Genomic DNA, 14,018 nt, shown 5'->3' on the forward strand with positions numbered 1-14,018 from the left:
GAACATCCATTTAAAGGGAGCCAAGCATGAACGTGTGCCTGCCTAAGAATAATAGACCGAATTGAATTACTTTGTTGATATTAAATATAGGTGTTATTGAGTCAGCGGTTAAAACGCAAAGTCAAGATGTCATAGATTTAATGATGACCTTTATATTGTATGATAGATGTTCAGTGTCTCTTGCCCTAACTATCACCCATCAGTTCTGTGCTTGTGATTTGGCTCCCCAACTTCCAGATCTTCCCAGGTAACAGCGACAACAACGTCCACAAAAAGAATGTGTTCGAGCCTCCCTTCTATGCCCGATTGGTCCGCATTCTGCCGTGGGCGTGGCACGAGCGCATCACCTTGCGAATGGAGTTGTTGGGCTGCGATGAGTAGCCCCGTCCCCGGCCAAATCCCCTCCACTTTCCCTGCCCTTCCTCCTCTTTCTCCTCCTTTCCAAAACCTCCTGAGCCACGCCTGCACTGCCTTGCTCACACCCGTAGAGGGCAGCAAAACACCACGCCACCACCACAACCCTGGAGAAGGTACAACATTGATCCTAACCACTGATCTAGGGTCAGATAATGGTTACCACTGATCTAGCCCACCTAATGGTTACGGGTAGGATTAGGTAGGGGTAATCTGATCCTAGGTCGGGTGCTGAAGGTCAACTTGTACGTCGAGCGCACAGACTACTGCTGTGTCAGCCGGAACTACATGGACTCTGAACCTGTCCTTCCTAGATCAGGGCCTTATTCAGAGTTTTAGAGTAGGAGTGCTGATCTAGGATCTTGTTCCCCCTATTATTAATTATTATTATTTAGAGGCAAAACTGATCCTAGATCAGCACTGCTACTGTGAGACGCTTTATGAATCTGGGCACAGAAGACTGAACCCGAGACCCATCGCTAGTGATGTACAATACAGTAGTAGCTAACTTGGCTGAGATGTTTTTCCAACTGGGAATTTTCACCTGACCATCCAGAGACACTGAAGTGTGTAGTAGTATTATCGAACACCCTCGTGTAGTCTTATTGCCTAGCCGTTTCCTTGATTCTGCAGTGCTCTGGAAGAGATGTTTTTGCGGGAGTTCTTGTTTGTGTTTTATTTCGTTGGGCTTCTTAACCAGGGAAAGACCTGTCATGTGACTATAGGATTTATAAGATTGATTTGTATTTTTTGAAAAAGAAGAGGTATACCAAATGAATTTCACTTTGTTGACAAATTGATGGTGTTGGTTGACTAGTTGTGAATGCATTATGATTTATTAGCCATGTTTTTACTAAATGCAGTTTTTCAAATAAGTAGCAGACCTAACAAAAAAAATAGAAAGCATGTATAAAAAGCTGGAGAGAGACTCTTATTCTGTAATCTTGTGACATTGAGTGATATTCAAATCCCCAAATAGTTCAATGCAATTTTAGTTTATAATTCTTTGCTAAAGATTATGTAAAAGTGCAGTAATACTCCTACAGTATGTGGTGTTGTTCTATAACTCAATCTGCTCTGATTGTGATGTCTGTCCTTTCATTAATGCACTGTGAGTTGTGACGTCAATGTAATGCATTTATTACTAATTGACTAATATTATGAAGTGACATAGAAAATAGGGGGTTAGCAAGTTGATGATGCTGCCAGATGTCTTTTTGAGATTAAGACAGATCAATTCTAGCCTGACCCCAGAGATGTTTGTGCTGTCTTGACAAACACGATCATAGGCGTTGGCTAGACGGCACAGCAGATCTGGGACCAGGCATATTTTCATATTATATGTGCTACTAATGTTGTTATAACCCTTATGATACACAGCTCAACTTGATATGATTTCGTTTTCCCCCTTTTTTAAAAGGCACTTTCAGGGTCAAATCTGTATAATTGTTTGCTGAGGTAAATATGTGGAAACTCTCAAAGTTTTCTCCATTAAATAAATAAAGTACTGATGTTGACAGACATACAAGTAACTGCCGAAATAAAGGAAACACTTGAGTAAATGAGGGATACAAATGATATTGAAAGCAAGTGCTTGCACACAGGTGTGGTTCCTGAGTTAATTAAGCAATGAACATCCCAGCATGCTTAGGATAGTGTATAAAACTGCCCCATTGCTTAATAATGCCAATTATGTTGCCTACCATGGCTAGAAGAAGAGATCTCAGTGACTTTGAAAGAGGGGTCTCAAAGGAGCGTAGGGTGTTTAAAGGGTGTCTGTCTCAGTCATCAGATCTCAACCCAATTTAACACTTATGGGAGATTCTGGAGTGGCGCCTGAGACAGCGTTTTCCATCATCAACCAAACACCAAATGACAGAATTTCTCATGGAGGAATGGTATCACATCCCTTCAATTCGCTCCATTATTAATTTGATTTGAGTTCCAGACACTTGTAGAATCTATGCCAAGGCACATTGAAGCTGTTCTGGTGGCTCGTAGAGGCCCAACACCCTATTAAGACACTTTATGTTGGTGTTTCCTTTATTTTGACACTTACCTGAAGATTGAGTGTTTGAGAACAGTGTTTTAATACTATGAATCTGTCATGTCAGAGCATTGGAGAGCAGTTATATGGCTTCCATAAGTTATCAAGGGGTAGTTTTAGATTTTTGACATGATAGCAACCAAAAAAACACATTTCTGACAGTTTTTTTTTTTCTGAGCTGGTTATCCTACCTAATGTAAATACTTTTTGTAAAAATGTGTTCCTTGAAGTTGTAATATGTAAATGTTTTGCAGCAGACCAATCAAATGCCATCCATTTATCACAAGAGGACCAAATTGATGCGTAGAATTCGAAGCCTGTGGCCACACTGATAAGATAAATCTAATTTAAAAACGATTTCTATGGTTGCACTGAACGTAAGATGTGACATGGCAATCTGCATATTGCTCCGAGGTCATAGCTAGCATTGTCAAGCTCCCCCCATGAATTATGAATTACGGGTGTGTGCAATAAGAAGATAGTTTTTGATTTGAATGAATATTAATATGAACAGCTGGAAAACATTGGCAATAGATATCCTCTTTTAAATGCATGTGAATAACGATGCATTTGCAAGGCTATGGAAAGGATTGTGGTGTCAAAGACTGTAATATATTTATGATCTTTGTAGACTGTTCCAAAATAGTTATTATCTGATGTCTGCATGCATTGTATTGACTATACTTTTTTTTTTTTGATCAAACATAAACGTTTTGATTATATTGTATTGATTATATTGTTTTCTCTGTACATTTTTCTGATTCGTTCATCAGACTCTAGTTATTCCCATTCTTTCATTTTCCACAATGTCCTGGTTTTATATGATTCATTAAAAAAATATATACAATTGATGTGTTTTTATGCGATATTAATATTGATCAGTTCTTGTTTTTTGTGTTTCTTAAAAGAATTCCCTTTACTCTCAAGACAATAAAGGATTTAACATCAGACAGCTTGTATATTGTGCCGTAGCGAACCTGGTTTCAATTTCACCATCTCCATTTCACCTGCATTGGGTTAAAGGTGCAATCTGTGATATTTGCAGGCATTTTTGGTCATTCATATGGCCTGAACAAATGCCAGATTGTATCTTTTACCCGACAGTAACATGAATCCATTAGGCTTGAATTAATTTCAGACATTTTCACTTCAAAGGGAGAGGATGTAAAGGGCAGGAATCTTTGGGTCCATTTGCCTGTTTAGCATTTTTAACGCCCTAAAGGCTAATCTATCCCTCCTATACCACGGTATTATCTAAATCATTGCCTTCATCCCTTTGCACTTTCCTCCTCTGTACCATCCTCTTGTATGGATGGACACACATTAACTCTTATGGATACAGATTTCTACTGCTATCCCTATGAGGCTGGTCTCATGGCAACAGGAATAGTTCCATAGCCACCTTATTCCATTGTGCTCAAATTATAGAATTCTATTTGACTGTCTTGTTTCAAGTTTGTATATACCTGGTATTTACGAGGACATTATGTGATTACAATGGATACTTTCTTGTGCTTTCTTGTGCTTGGTGACTATATGTCAGTGGTTAGAGCATTGGGCCAGTAATCAGAAGGTTGCTGGATCAAATCCCAGAGCTTATAAGGTAAAAATCTGTCATTCTGCCCCTGAGCAAGGCAGTTAACCCACTGTTCCCTGGGCGCCGAAGACGTGTATGTTGATTAAGGCAACCCCCCCCCACCGCTCTGATTCAGAGGTGTTGGGTTAAATGCGGAAGACACATTTCAGTTGAATACATTCAGTTGGACAACTGACTAGGTTTCCCCCTTTTTAATATGGTATAATAGTACTTATTTTAATGAACCCCATAGAAATGAGTAAATATTCATTCATTAACATGTACCCGACTAATATGTGACTAAATACCAGGATAATAAAACAAAACAAAGATATATATATGCGTAATCACCCTTACACTTGTCACTTCGGGTACAGCTGTGAGTCTAATTACAGAGTGATTCCACACAGAAGAGAGCCTCCATACTTTCTAAACTTCAAATCAAATTTATTTATCTAGCCCTTCGTACATCAGCTGATATCTCAAAGTGCTGTACAGAAACCCAGCCTAAAACCCCAAACAGTAAGCAATGCAGGTGTAGAAGCACGGTGGCTAGGAACAACTCCCTAGAAAGGCCAAAACCTAGGAAGAAACCTAGAGAGGAACCAGGCTATGTGGGGTGGCCAGTCCTCTTCTGGCTGTGCCGGGTGGAGATTATAACAGAACATGGCCAAGATGTTCAAATGTTCATAAATGACCAGCATGGTCAAATAATAATAATCACAGGCAGAACAGTTGAAACTGGAGCAGCAGCACGGCCAGGTGGACTGCAAGGAGTCATCATGTCAGGTAGTCCTGAGGCATGGTCCTCCGAGAGAGAGAGAGAGAGAGAGAGAGAGAGAGAGAGAATTAGAGAGAGCATACTTAAATTCACACAGGACACCGGATAGGACAGGAGAAGTACTCCAGATATAACAAACTGACCCTAGCCCCCCGACACAAACTACTGCAGCATAAATACTGGAGGCTGAGACAGAAGGGGTCAGGAGACACTGTGGCCCCATCCGATGACACCCCCGGACAGGGCCAAACAGGAAGGATATAACCCCACCCACTTTGCCAAAGCACAGCCCCCACACCACTAGAGGGATATCTTCAACCACCAACTTACCATCCTGAGACAAGGCCGAGTGTAGCCCACAAAGATCTCCGCCACGGCACAACCCAAGGGGGGGCGCCAACCCAGACCAGTATACTTCAGTTTACACGTATCATTGATTGTGCCTATGGCTGTTCCTTTGTCATTCCATTTCCCTGTTTACAGTTCGATTACATGTATCACATGGATGGAGCCACCAGATAAAGGAGGACTGTGGGTGTGGTGTTTGTGCTGGTCTAAAAGTGTGCCAGTCAACATTGCCTGCACTATTTGGTGTAAAGGTTGTCATGTTGGTGTCATTGTACTCATAGGCTGTCTCAATTATCTTAAATCCATCCTGGCCTCCTCTACTTCATTGCTCTGATCTTAGAGAACTGACTAGGTGAAAGCCAGCCTAATTATAAGCTTCCGTTGTATGGTTTTCCCCCTGTCAAGTCTCTAATCATTGCAGATGAAGGGGAGTAGAGGACAGATTTTAAAAAACAAATTGAGACAGCCCTACAGAGCACCCCAGAAGCAAGCTAGATCTACACAGGGTTTTCTAAAGCTAAACAGCTTCAGATTTCAACGTAGATTTCCTAACCGACTTGCCAAAACTATAGTTTGTTAACAAGAAATTTGTGGAGTGGTTGAAAAATGAGTTAATGACTCCAACCTATGTGTATGTAAACTTCCGACTTCAACTCTAGGTATTCTTCTTGTCCAGATGGGATAGGGCAGTGCGCTGTGTAATGGCGATTGCACAATCTGTGGACCCATTGGGGCAGTAAGTATATATTGAAGTGGGTCTAGGGTGACCGGTAAGGTGGAGGTGATATGATCCTTGACTAGTCACAGAGCAGATTTAGCAGATGTTATTGTGGGTGTAGTGAAAGGCTTGTGCTTTAGAAGTGCCGTCTTTATAGTATTACTTACTATTAATGGCGTCTTTGGTGTGCTTTTCAATGCACACTTTGTCATACAAAAGTGTTACATTGCGTGAAGTTCTGTCATTACTAAATGTGTAATGTGATCAGTGGCGATTTTAGCATGTAAATATTGGTGAGGCAAACTAAACTTTTTTTTTTTTAGATGCATGCCAGCAAAGCCACGGCACTGAACAATACATTAATTGCACTGTAACAGTGACAAACAGTGCCCACAAACTGTTAGGGCCTACATAAAGCTGTCCCAACAGCAGAGTCCCAACTCCTTACCACTGCTACACCTGACAATCAGCGGAACGTTGTCTGGCAGCGAAACAGTTCATTCAGCCTCATTTATGGCCTTTTAAAATAAATATGGATTACTTTTTATTTATTTATCTGTTATTTTACCTTGTAAGTTGACTGAGAACAATTTCTCATTTACAGCAACGACCAAGGGAATAGTTACAGGGGAGAGGAGGGGGATGAATGAGCCAATTGCTTAAACAAATGTAGTTTCTACTGACAATTGAGATTTACATGGACTACTATGGAATAAGGGAACGACAAGCGGACAAGAGGCAATAGGTAATTTAGATTAGGATTATGGTGCTTTCAAGACAACTGGGAACTCTGTTACCCCCAATGTCAAATCATGATGACAGCAGTGACCTTCAAGTTGGAGCTCTGGAAACAGGCCAGAGTTCCCGACTTGCAATTCCGATTTGTATGACCGTTCAAAGCGTATTTTCCCAGTCAGAGCTCGTTGTTTTCAGAGTTCCCAGGTGTCTTGAACTTACTGAAGTCTGAGATTTCCCAGTTCCAGTTGTTTTGAGCGGGGCAGAAGTCATGCTGGATTGACAGCACGGCCAATGTTGAATGTTTATCCTTTTAAGCTTGGAAAAGAGACCCTTAAACCCAGACCTGGACCACACACCCACTCCACTGAATAGCAAGCTAGTGATTGCTTTGCAATGATTGCAATTAGGCACTGATTCCTTCCAAACCACTCATTGTTGAATTTACGATTTCAAGCTTGTTGTGTAATGTTTATGTCCAATAGCTGATGAGCACCAATACATTTGATCTATAATTTCTCTTCACCAGTTACACTGTTAGCACTGAGGCGGTGTGCAATAGTAGGTAGACCACTTTATGCAGCTCACCCTGCACTATCAGCTCCAATGTAAATAACATAAGTAAGTCTACCTCTGATAAGTAAAGAATTAAAAACAAACAACCCAGAAAAGTGCTAAAAATAATAAATAATGTGGAAATTGAGCAAGTTGAGATGACTAAACTGCTTGGAGTACCCTGGATTGTAAACTGTCATGGTCAAAACATATGGATGCATTAGTAGCTAGGATGTGGAAAAGTCTGTCTATAATAAAGCGCTGCTCTGCCTTCTTAACAACTCTATCAACAAGACAGGTCCTACAGGTCCTAGTTTCTACCTTCTTAACAATACTATCAACAAGGCAGGTCCTACAGGCCCTAGTTTCTACCTTCTTAACAAGGCAGGTCCTACAGGCCCTAGTTTCTACCTTCTTAACAAGGCAGGTCCTACAGGCCCTAGTTTCTGCCTTCTTAACAACTCTATCAACAAGGCAGGTCCTACAGGCCCTAGTTTCTACCTTCTTAACAGCACTATCAACAAGGCAGGTCCTACAGGCCCTAGTGTCTACCTTCTTAACAACACTATCAACAAGGCAGGTCCTACAGGCCCTAGTTTCTGCCTTCTTAACAACTCTATCAACAAGGCAGGTCCTACAGGCCCTAGTGTCTACCTTCTTAACAACACTATCAACAAGGCAGGTCCTACAGGCCCTAGTTTCTACCTTCTTAACAACTCTATCAACAAGACAGGTCCTACAGGCCCTAGTTTCTACCTTCTTAACAACACTATCAACAAGGCAGGTCCTACAGGCCCTAGTTTTGTCGCACCTTGACTACTGTTCAGTCGTGTGATCAGGTGCCACAAAAAAAGGGCTTAGGAAAATTGCAATTGGCTCAGAACAGGGCAGCACGGCAGGCCATTGGATGTACACACAGAACTAATATTAATAATATGCATGTCAATCTCTCCTGGCTGAGACTGGAGGAGAGATTGACTTTGTCACTACCTTTATTTATGAGCGGTATTGACATGTTGAATGCACCAAGCTGTCTGTCTGAACTACTGGCACACAGCTCGGACACCCATACATACCCCACAAGACATGCCACAAGAGGTCTGTCTAAACTACTAGCACACAGCTCGGACACCCATGCATACCCCACAAGACATGCCACAAGAGGTCTGTCTAAACTACTAGCACACAGCTCGGACACCCATGCATACCCCACAAGACATGCCACAAGAGGTCTGTCTAAACTACTGGCACACAGCTCGGACACCCATGCATACCCCACAAGACATGCCACCAGAGGTCTGTCTAAACTACTGGCACACAGCTCGGACACCCATGCATACCCCACAAGACATGCCACCAGAGGTCTGTCTAAACTACTGGCACACAGCTCGGACACCCATGCATACCCCACAAGACATGCCACCAGAGGTCTGTCTAAACTACTGGCACACAGCTCGGACACCCATGCATACCCCACAAGACATGCCACCAGAGGTCTGTCTAAACTACTGGCACACAGCTCGGACACCCATGCATACCCCACAAGACATGCCACCAGAGGTCTGTCTAAACTACTGGCACACAGCTCGGACACCCATGCATACCCCACAAGACATGCCACCAGAGGTCTGTCTAAACTACTGGCACACAGCTCGGACACCCATGCATACCCCACAAGACATGCCACCAGAGGTCTGTCTAAACTACTGGCACACAGACACCCATTCATACCCCACAAGACATGCCACAAGAGGTTTCTTCACAGGCCCACAAGTCCAGAACAGACTATGGGAGGCACACAGTACTACATAGACCCTTGACTACATGGAACTCTATTCCACAGCAAGTAACTGACGCAAGCTGTTAAATCAGATTTTAAAAATGGATTAAAAAAACACCTTATGGAACAGCGGGGACTGTGAAGCAACACAAACATTGGCACAGACGCGCGCACACACACACACGATAACATACACACTATACATACACATGGATGTACTACTGTAGATATGTGGTAGTGGTGGAGTAGGGGCCTGAGGGCACACAGTGTGTTGTAGGGGCCTGAGGGCACACAGTGTGTTGTGAAATCTGTGAATGTATTGTAATGTTTTTAAATTGTATGAACTGCCTTAATTTTGATGGACCCCAGGAAGAGTAGCTGCTGCTTTGGCAGCAGCTAATGGGGATCCATAATAAATACAAATACAAATCATGCCTTTATGGTAGAGTGGGTAGACAGAAGCCGCTCCTCAGTAAAAGGCACATGATAGCCTGCTTGGAGTTTGCCAAAATCCCCCTAAAGGACTCAGACCATGAGAAACAAGATTCTCTGTTCTGATGAAACCAAGATTGAACTCTTTGGTCTGAGTGCCAAGTGTCACGTCTGGAGGAAACCTGGCACCATCCCTACGGTGAAGCATGGTGGTGGCAGCATCATGCTGTGAGGATGTTTTTAAGCGGCAGGGACTGGGAGACTAGTCAGGATCGAGGGAAAGATAAACGGCGCAAAGTACAGAGCGATTCTTGATGCAAACTTGCTCCAGAGCACTCAGGACCTCAGAATAGTACAAACGTTTACCTTCCAACAGGACAATGACCCTAAGCACACAGCCAAGACAAAGCAGGAGTGGCTTCAGGACAAGTCTGTGAATGTCTTTGAGTGGCCCAGCTAGACCCCTGACTTGAACCCGATCAAACTTCTCTGGAGAGACCTGAAAATAGCTGCCACCAAAGCACGTATTTTTGTCTCAAAAATGTTGCCTATTTTCTTTTATTTCCATTTTTTTCCAGGTAGAGGTTTAAAAAAACATTGCTGTGAGTAGATCTTTATGTACCACATGTGATTATCATATACAGTGGGGAGAACAAGTATTTGATACACTGCCGATTTTGCAGGTTTTCCTACTTGCAAAGCATGTAGAGGTCTGTAATTTTTATCATAGGTACACTTCAACTGTGAGAGACGGAATCTAAAACAAAAATCCAGAAAATCACGATTTTTAAGTAATTAATTAGCAGAGTACAGGCCTCGGTGTAACGCTCATTACTTCGACAATAAACACGAATCTGACAATCACCCCTTGTGAGACAAAACCGCAACTCGTCAGTGAAGAGCACTTTTTGCCAGTCCTGTTTGGTCCAGCGACGGTGAGTTTGTGCCCATAGGTGATGTTGTTGCCGATGATGTCTGGTGAGGGCCTGCCTTACAACAGGCCTACAAGCCCTCAGTCCAGCTTCTCTCAGCCTATTGTGGACAGTCTGAGCACTGATGGAGGCATTGTGTGTTCCTGGTGTAACTCGGGCAGTTGTTGTTGCCATCCTGTACCTGTCCCGCAGGTGTAATGTTCGGATGTATCGATCCTGTGCAGGTGTTGTTACAAGTGGTCTGCCACTGCGAGGACAATCAGCTGTCCATCCTGTCTCCCTGTAGCACTGTCTTAGGTGTCTCACACATTGCAATGTATTGCCCTGGCCAAATCTGCAGTCCTCATGCCTCCTTGCACCATGCCTAATGCACGTTCACGCAGATGAGCATTGACCCTGGGCATCTTTCTTTGGGTGTTTTTCAGAGTCAGTAGAAAGGCCCCTTTAGTGTCCTACGTTTTCATAACTGTGACTTTAATTGCCTATTGTCTGTAAGCTGTTAGTGTCTTAACGACCGTTCCACAGGTGCATGTTCATTAATTGTTTATGGTTCATTGAACAAGCAAGGGAAACAGTGTTTAAGCCCTTTACAATGAAGATCTGTGACGTTATTTGGATTTTTACGAGTTATCTTTGAAAGACAGGGTCCCGAAAAAGGGCCATTTTTGTTGCTGAGTTCACGTAGAGAGTTGCGATACGTGTACTTTCATTGAATAATCATCCATAACCATGTGCACAAGTCATCCTAGGAAATTTGAGAAATGCAAGGAAAGTAGGTCTTAGCTTAAGTTTCCTTTCCCGTCATATCGCAATATGTTTTTTTTGAGGATGTAATGGTGTAAAGGACTCAAAATGGTGCCTCTGAAACATGTGATTGCTGAAGACGATCCTCTAAGAAATGACTCATTCTATTCTCTATACTTAGGCAAGCTGTAAGAAATCCAGCTAATTATTTTATCTTCATGTCTTTATGCTTGAGCATTGGCTTTCTCACCGTTATGTCCCGTCTCTGTCCTATAATCATCTAACTTTGTAAATACATCCCAACTCAACACTCCCACACACATCCTTTGTGACGAACCCTGCGGTCTGTGAGTGTCTCCTCTGAGTGTCAACAAAAGTGGCCGCAGAGCTACTTATGTGTTATTTAGTCAAACAAACCACACATTTGGTCTCCTTTCATGTGTTTGTGTCCGTGTCTGACTCTGTGTGTTTGTGTGGAGGGAAGTGTCTCATCCAACACAAACGGGCTTCCCTGTTGACAGTAGAAATTATACCCCTGGATCCAGTCAGCCCTGCAGTTCATAGTGCCCTGGTATTCGGAGCCCCAGGCAGAGGCTTTCATCTGGGCTTTGGGAAGACCAGCGACTGGGGCTCTTCAAACGCACCAGTGTAATGGCTGTGTGTCAGTGAGATTGGCAAAGTTAAATGGGTGTCCACCAGGCCAGCACAGAGCCGGAGGGCTGTGGGTATTAAGCAGAGCGAGGAAGATGGGTGGTTGTGTTGAGGGTGTAGGATGGGTTGTGCTTGGCTACATGCCTCTCTGCATGTGTGCGCATGTGTGTGCATGTTTGTGGTGGAGTCTAGGATGAGAATGGGTTGTCCATGGGGAGAGAGGGGGAGTTGATTGTAATCTGACATCCTACTGGCTTTTCCCTCCTTCCCTCGGTAGCTGTGTTTAGTGTTTCTATTATGTGTGTGCATGTGACTATAACGAGTGACTAAATACATTATGTGACATCACTACTGAGGCGGTTGAAGAACAGGCACCAGTGACACTAAAATATTAGCTGGATGTAGACAGGGCTCCACCCATAGGAAGCATTGGGGGAAGACCATAGCGTGTGTAGGGGTCTCGCTCCTGAACTTGAGGTGGGGTGACAGAGGGGTGTGTGGGTGCGTGTGCATAGGTTTTTTGTGTGTATGTGCATGTGTAGAGGTAGTATACACCCTCTAGCTCCCTATGGGCTTAGCATGTGTAGAGGTAGTATACACCCTCTAGCTCCCTATGGGCTTAGCATGTGTAGAGGTAGTATACACCCTCTAGCTCCCTATGGGCTTAGCATGTGTAGAGGTAGTATACACCCTCTAGCTCCCTATGGGCTTAGCATGTGTAGAGGTAGTATACACCCTCTAGCTCCCTATGGGCTTAGCATGTGTAGAGGTAGTATACACCCTCTAGCTCCCTATGGGCTTAGCATGTGTAGAGGTAGTATACACCCTCTAGCTCCCTATGGGCTTAGCATGTGTAGAGGTAGTATACACCCTCTAGCTCCCTATGGGCTTAGCATGTGTAGGAAAGTATACACCCTCTAGCTCCCTATGGGCTTAGCATGTGTAGAGGTAGTATACACCCTCTAGCTCCCTATGGGCTTAGCATGTGTAGAGGTAGTATACACCCTCTAGCTCCCTATGGGCTTAGCATGTGTAGAGGTAGTATACACCCTCTAGCTCCCTATGGGCTTAGCATGTGTATACACCCTCTAGCTCCCTATGGGCTTAGCATGTGAGGTAACACCCTCTAGCTCCCTATGGGCTTAGCATGTGTAGAGGTAGAGCTCTATGGGCTTAGCATGTGAGGCGGTAGTATACAAGCTCCCTATGGGCTTAGCATGTGTAGAGGTAGTATACACCCTCTAGCTCCCTATGGGCTTAGCATGTGTAGGAAAGTATACACCCTCTAGCTCCCTATGGGCTTAGCATGTGTAGGGTAGTATACACCCTCTAGCTCCCTATGGGCTTAGCATGTGTAGAGGTAGTATACACCCTCTAGCTCCCTATGGGCTTAGCATGTGTAGAGGTAGTATACACCCTCAGCTCCCTATGGGCTTAGCATGTGTAGAGGTAGTATACACCCTCTAGCTCCCTATGGGCTTAGCATGTGTAGAGGTAGTATACACCCTCTAGCTCCCTATGGGCTTAGCATGTGTAGAGGTAGTATACACCCTCTAGCTCCCTATGGGCTTAGCATGTGTAGAGGTAGTATACACCCTCTAGCTCCCTATGGGCTTAGCATGTGTAGAGGTAGTATACACCCTCTAGCTCCCTATGGGCTTAGCATGTGTAGAGGTAGTATACACCCTCTGGCTCCCTATGGGCTTAGCATGTGTAGAGGTAGTATACACCCTCTAGCTCCCTATGGGCTTAGCATGTGTAGAGGTAGTATACACCCTCTAGCTCCCTATGGGCTTAGCATGTGTAGGAAAGTATACACCCTCTAGCTCCCTATGGGCTTAGCATGTGTAGAGGTAGTATACACCCTCTAGCTCCCTATGGGCTTAGCATGTGTAGAGGAAGTATACACCCTCTAGCTCCCTATGGGCTTAGCATGTGTATAGGTAGTATACACCCTCTAGCTCCCTATGGGCTTAGCATGTGTAGAGGTAGTATACACCCTCTAGCTCCCTATGGGCTTAGCATGTGTAGAGGTAGTATACACCCTCTAGCTCCCTATGGGCTTAGCATGTGTAGAGGTAGTATACACCCTCTAGCTCCCTATGGGCTTAGCATGTGTAGGAAAGTATACACCCTCTAGCTCCCTATGTGCTTAGCATGTGTAGGTAGTATACACCCTCTAGCTCCCGATGGGCTTAGCATGTGTAGAGGTAGTATACACCCTCTAGCTCCCTATGGGCTTAGCATGTGTAGAGGTAGTATACACCCTCTAGCTCCCTATGGGCTTAGCATGTGTAGAGGTAGT

The 14,018-nt window shown here is 43.9% G+C and overlaps 1 protein-coding gene across 2 annotated transcripts in view; it reads left to right on the forward strand.

Annotated features, from left to right (window-relative positions):
* mfge8b (milk fat globule EGF and factor V/VIII domain containing b) overlaps positions 1–3,310 on the forward strand; it is a 45,963-nt gene extending 42,653 nt beyond the window's left edge. For both annotated transcript variants that reach the window (XM_024400352.2, XM_024400353.2), the window contains exon 10: positions 238–3,310. In XM_024400352.2, the coding sequence (XP_024256120.1) occupies positions 238–381 (144 nt within the window). In that variant the 3' untranslated portion in view covers positions 382–3,310. The remainder of the gene's footprint in view (positions 1–237) is intronic.
* The last annotated feature ends 10,708 nt before the right edge of the window (positions 3,311–14,018 follow it).

The sequence above is a fragment of the Oncorhynchus tshawytscha genome, linkage group LG19 (genome assembly GCF_018296145.1).
Source record: "Oncorhynchus tshawytscha isolate Ot180627B linkage group LG19, Otsh_v2.0, whole genome shotgun sequence".
NCBI classification, from domain to species: domain Eukaryota; kingdom Metazoa; phylum Chordata; class Actinopteri; order Salmoniformes; family Salmonidae; genus Oncorhynchus; species Oncorhynchus tshawytscha.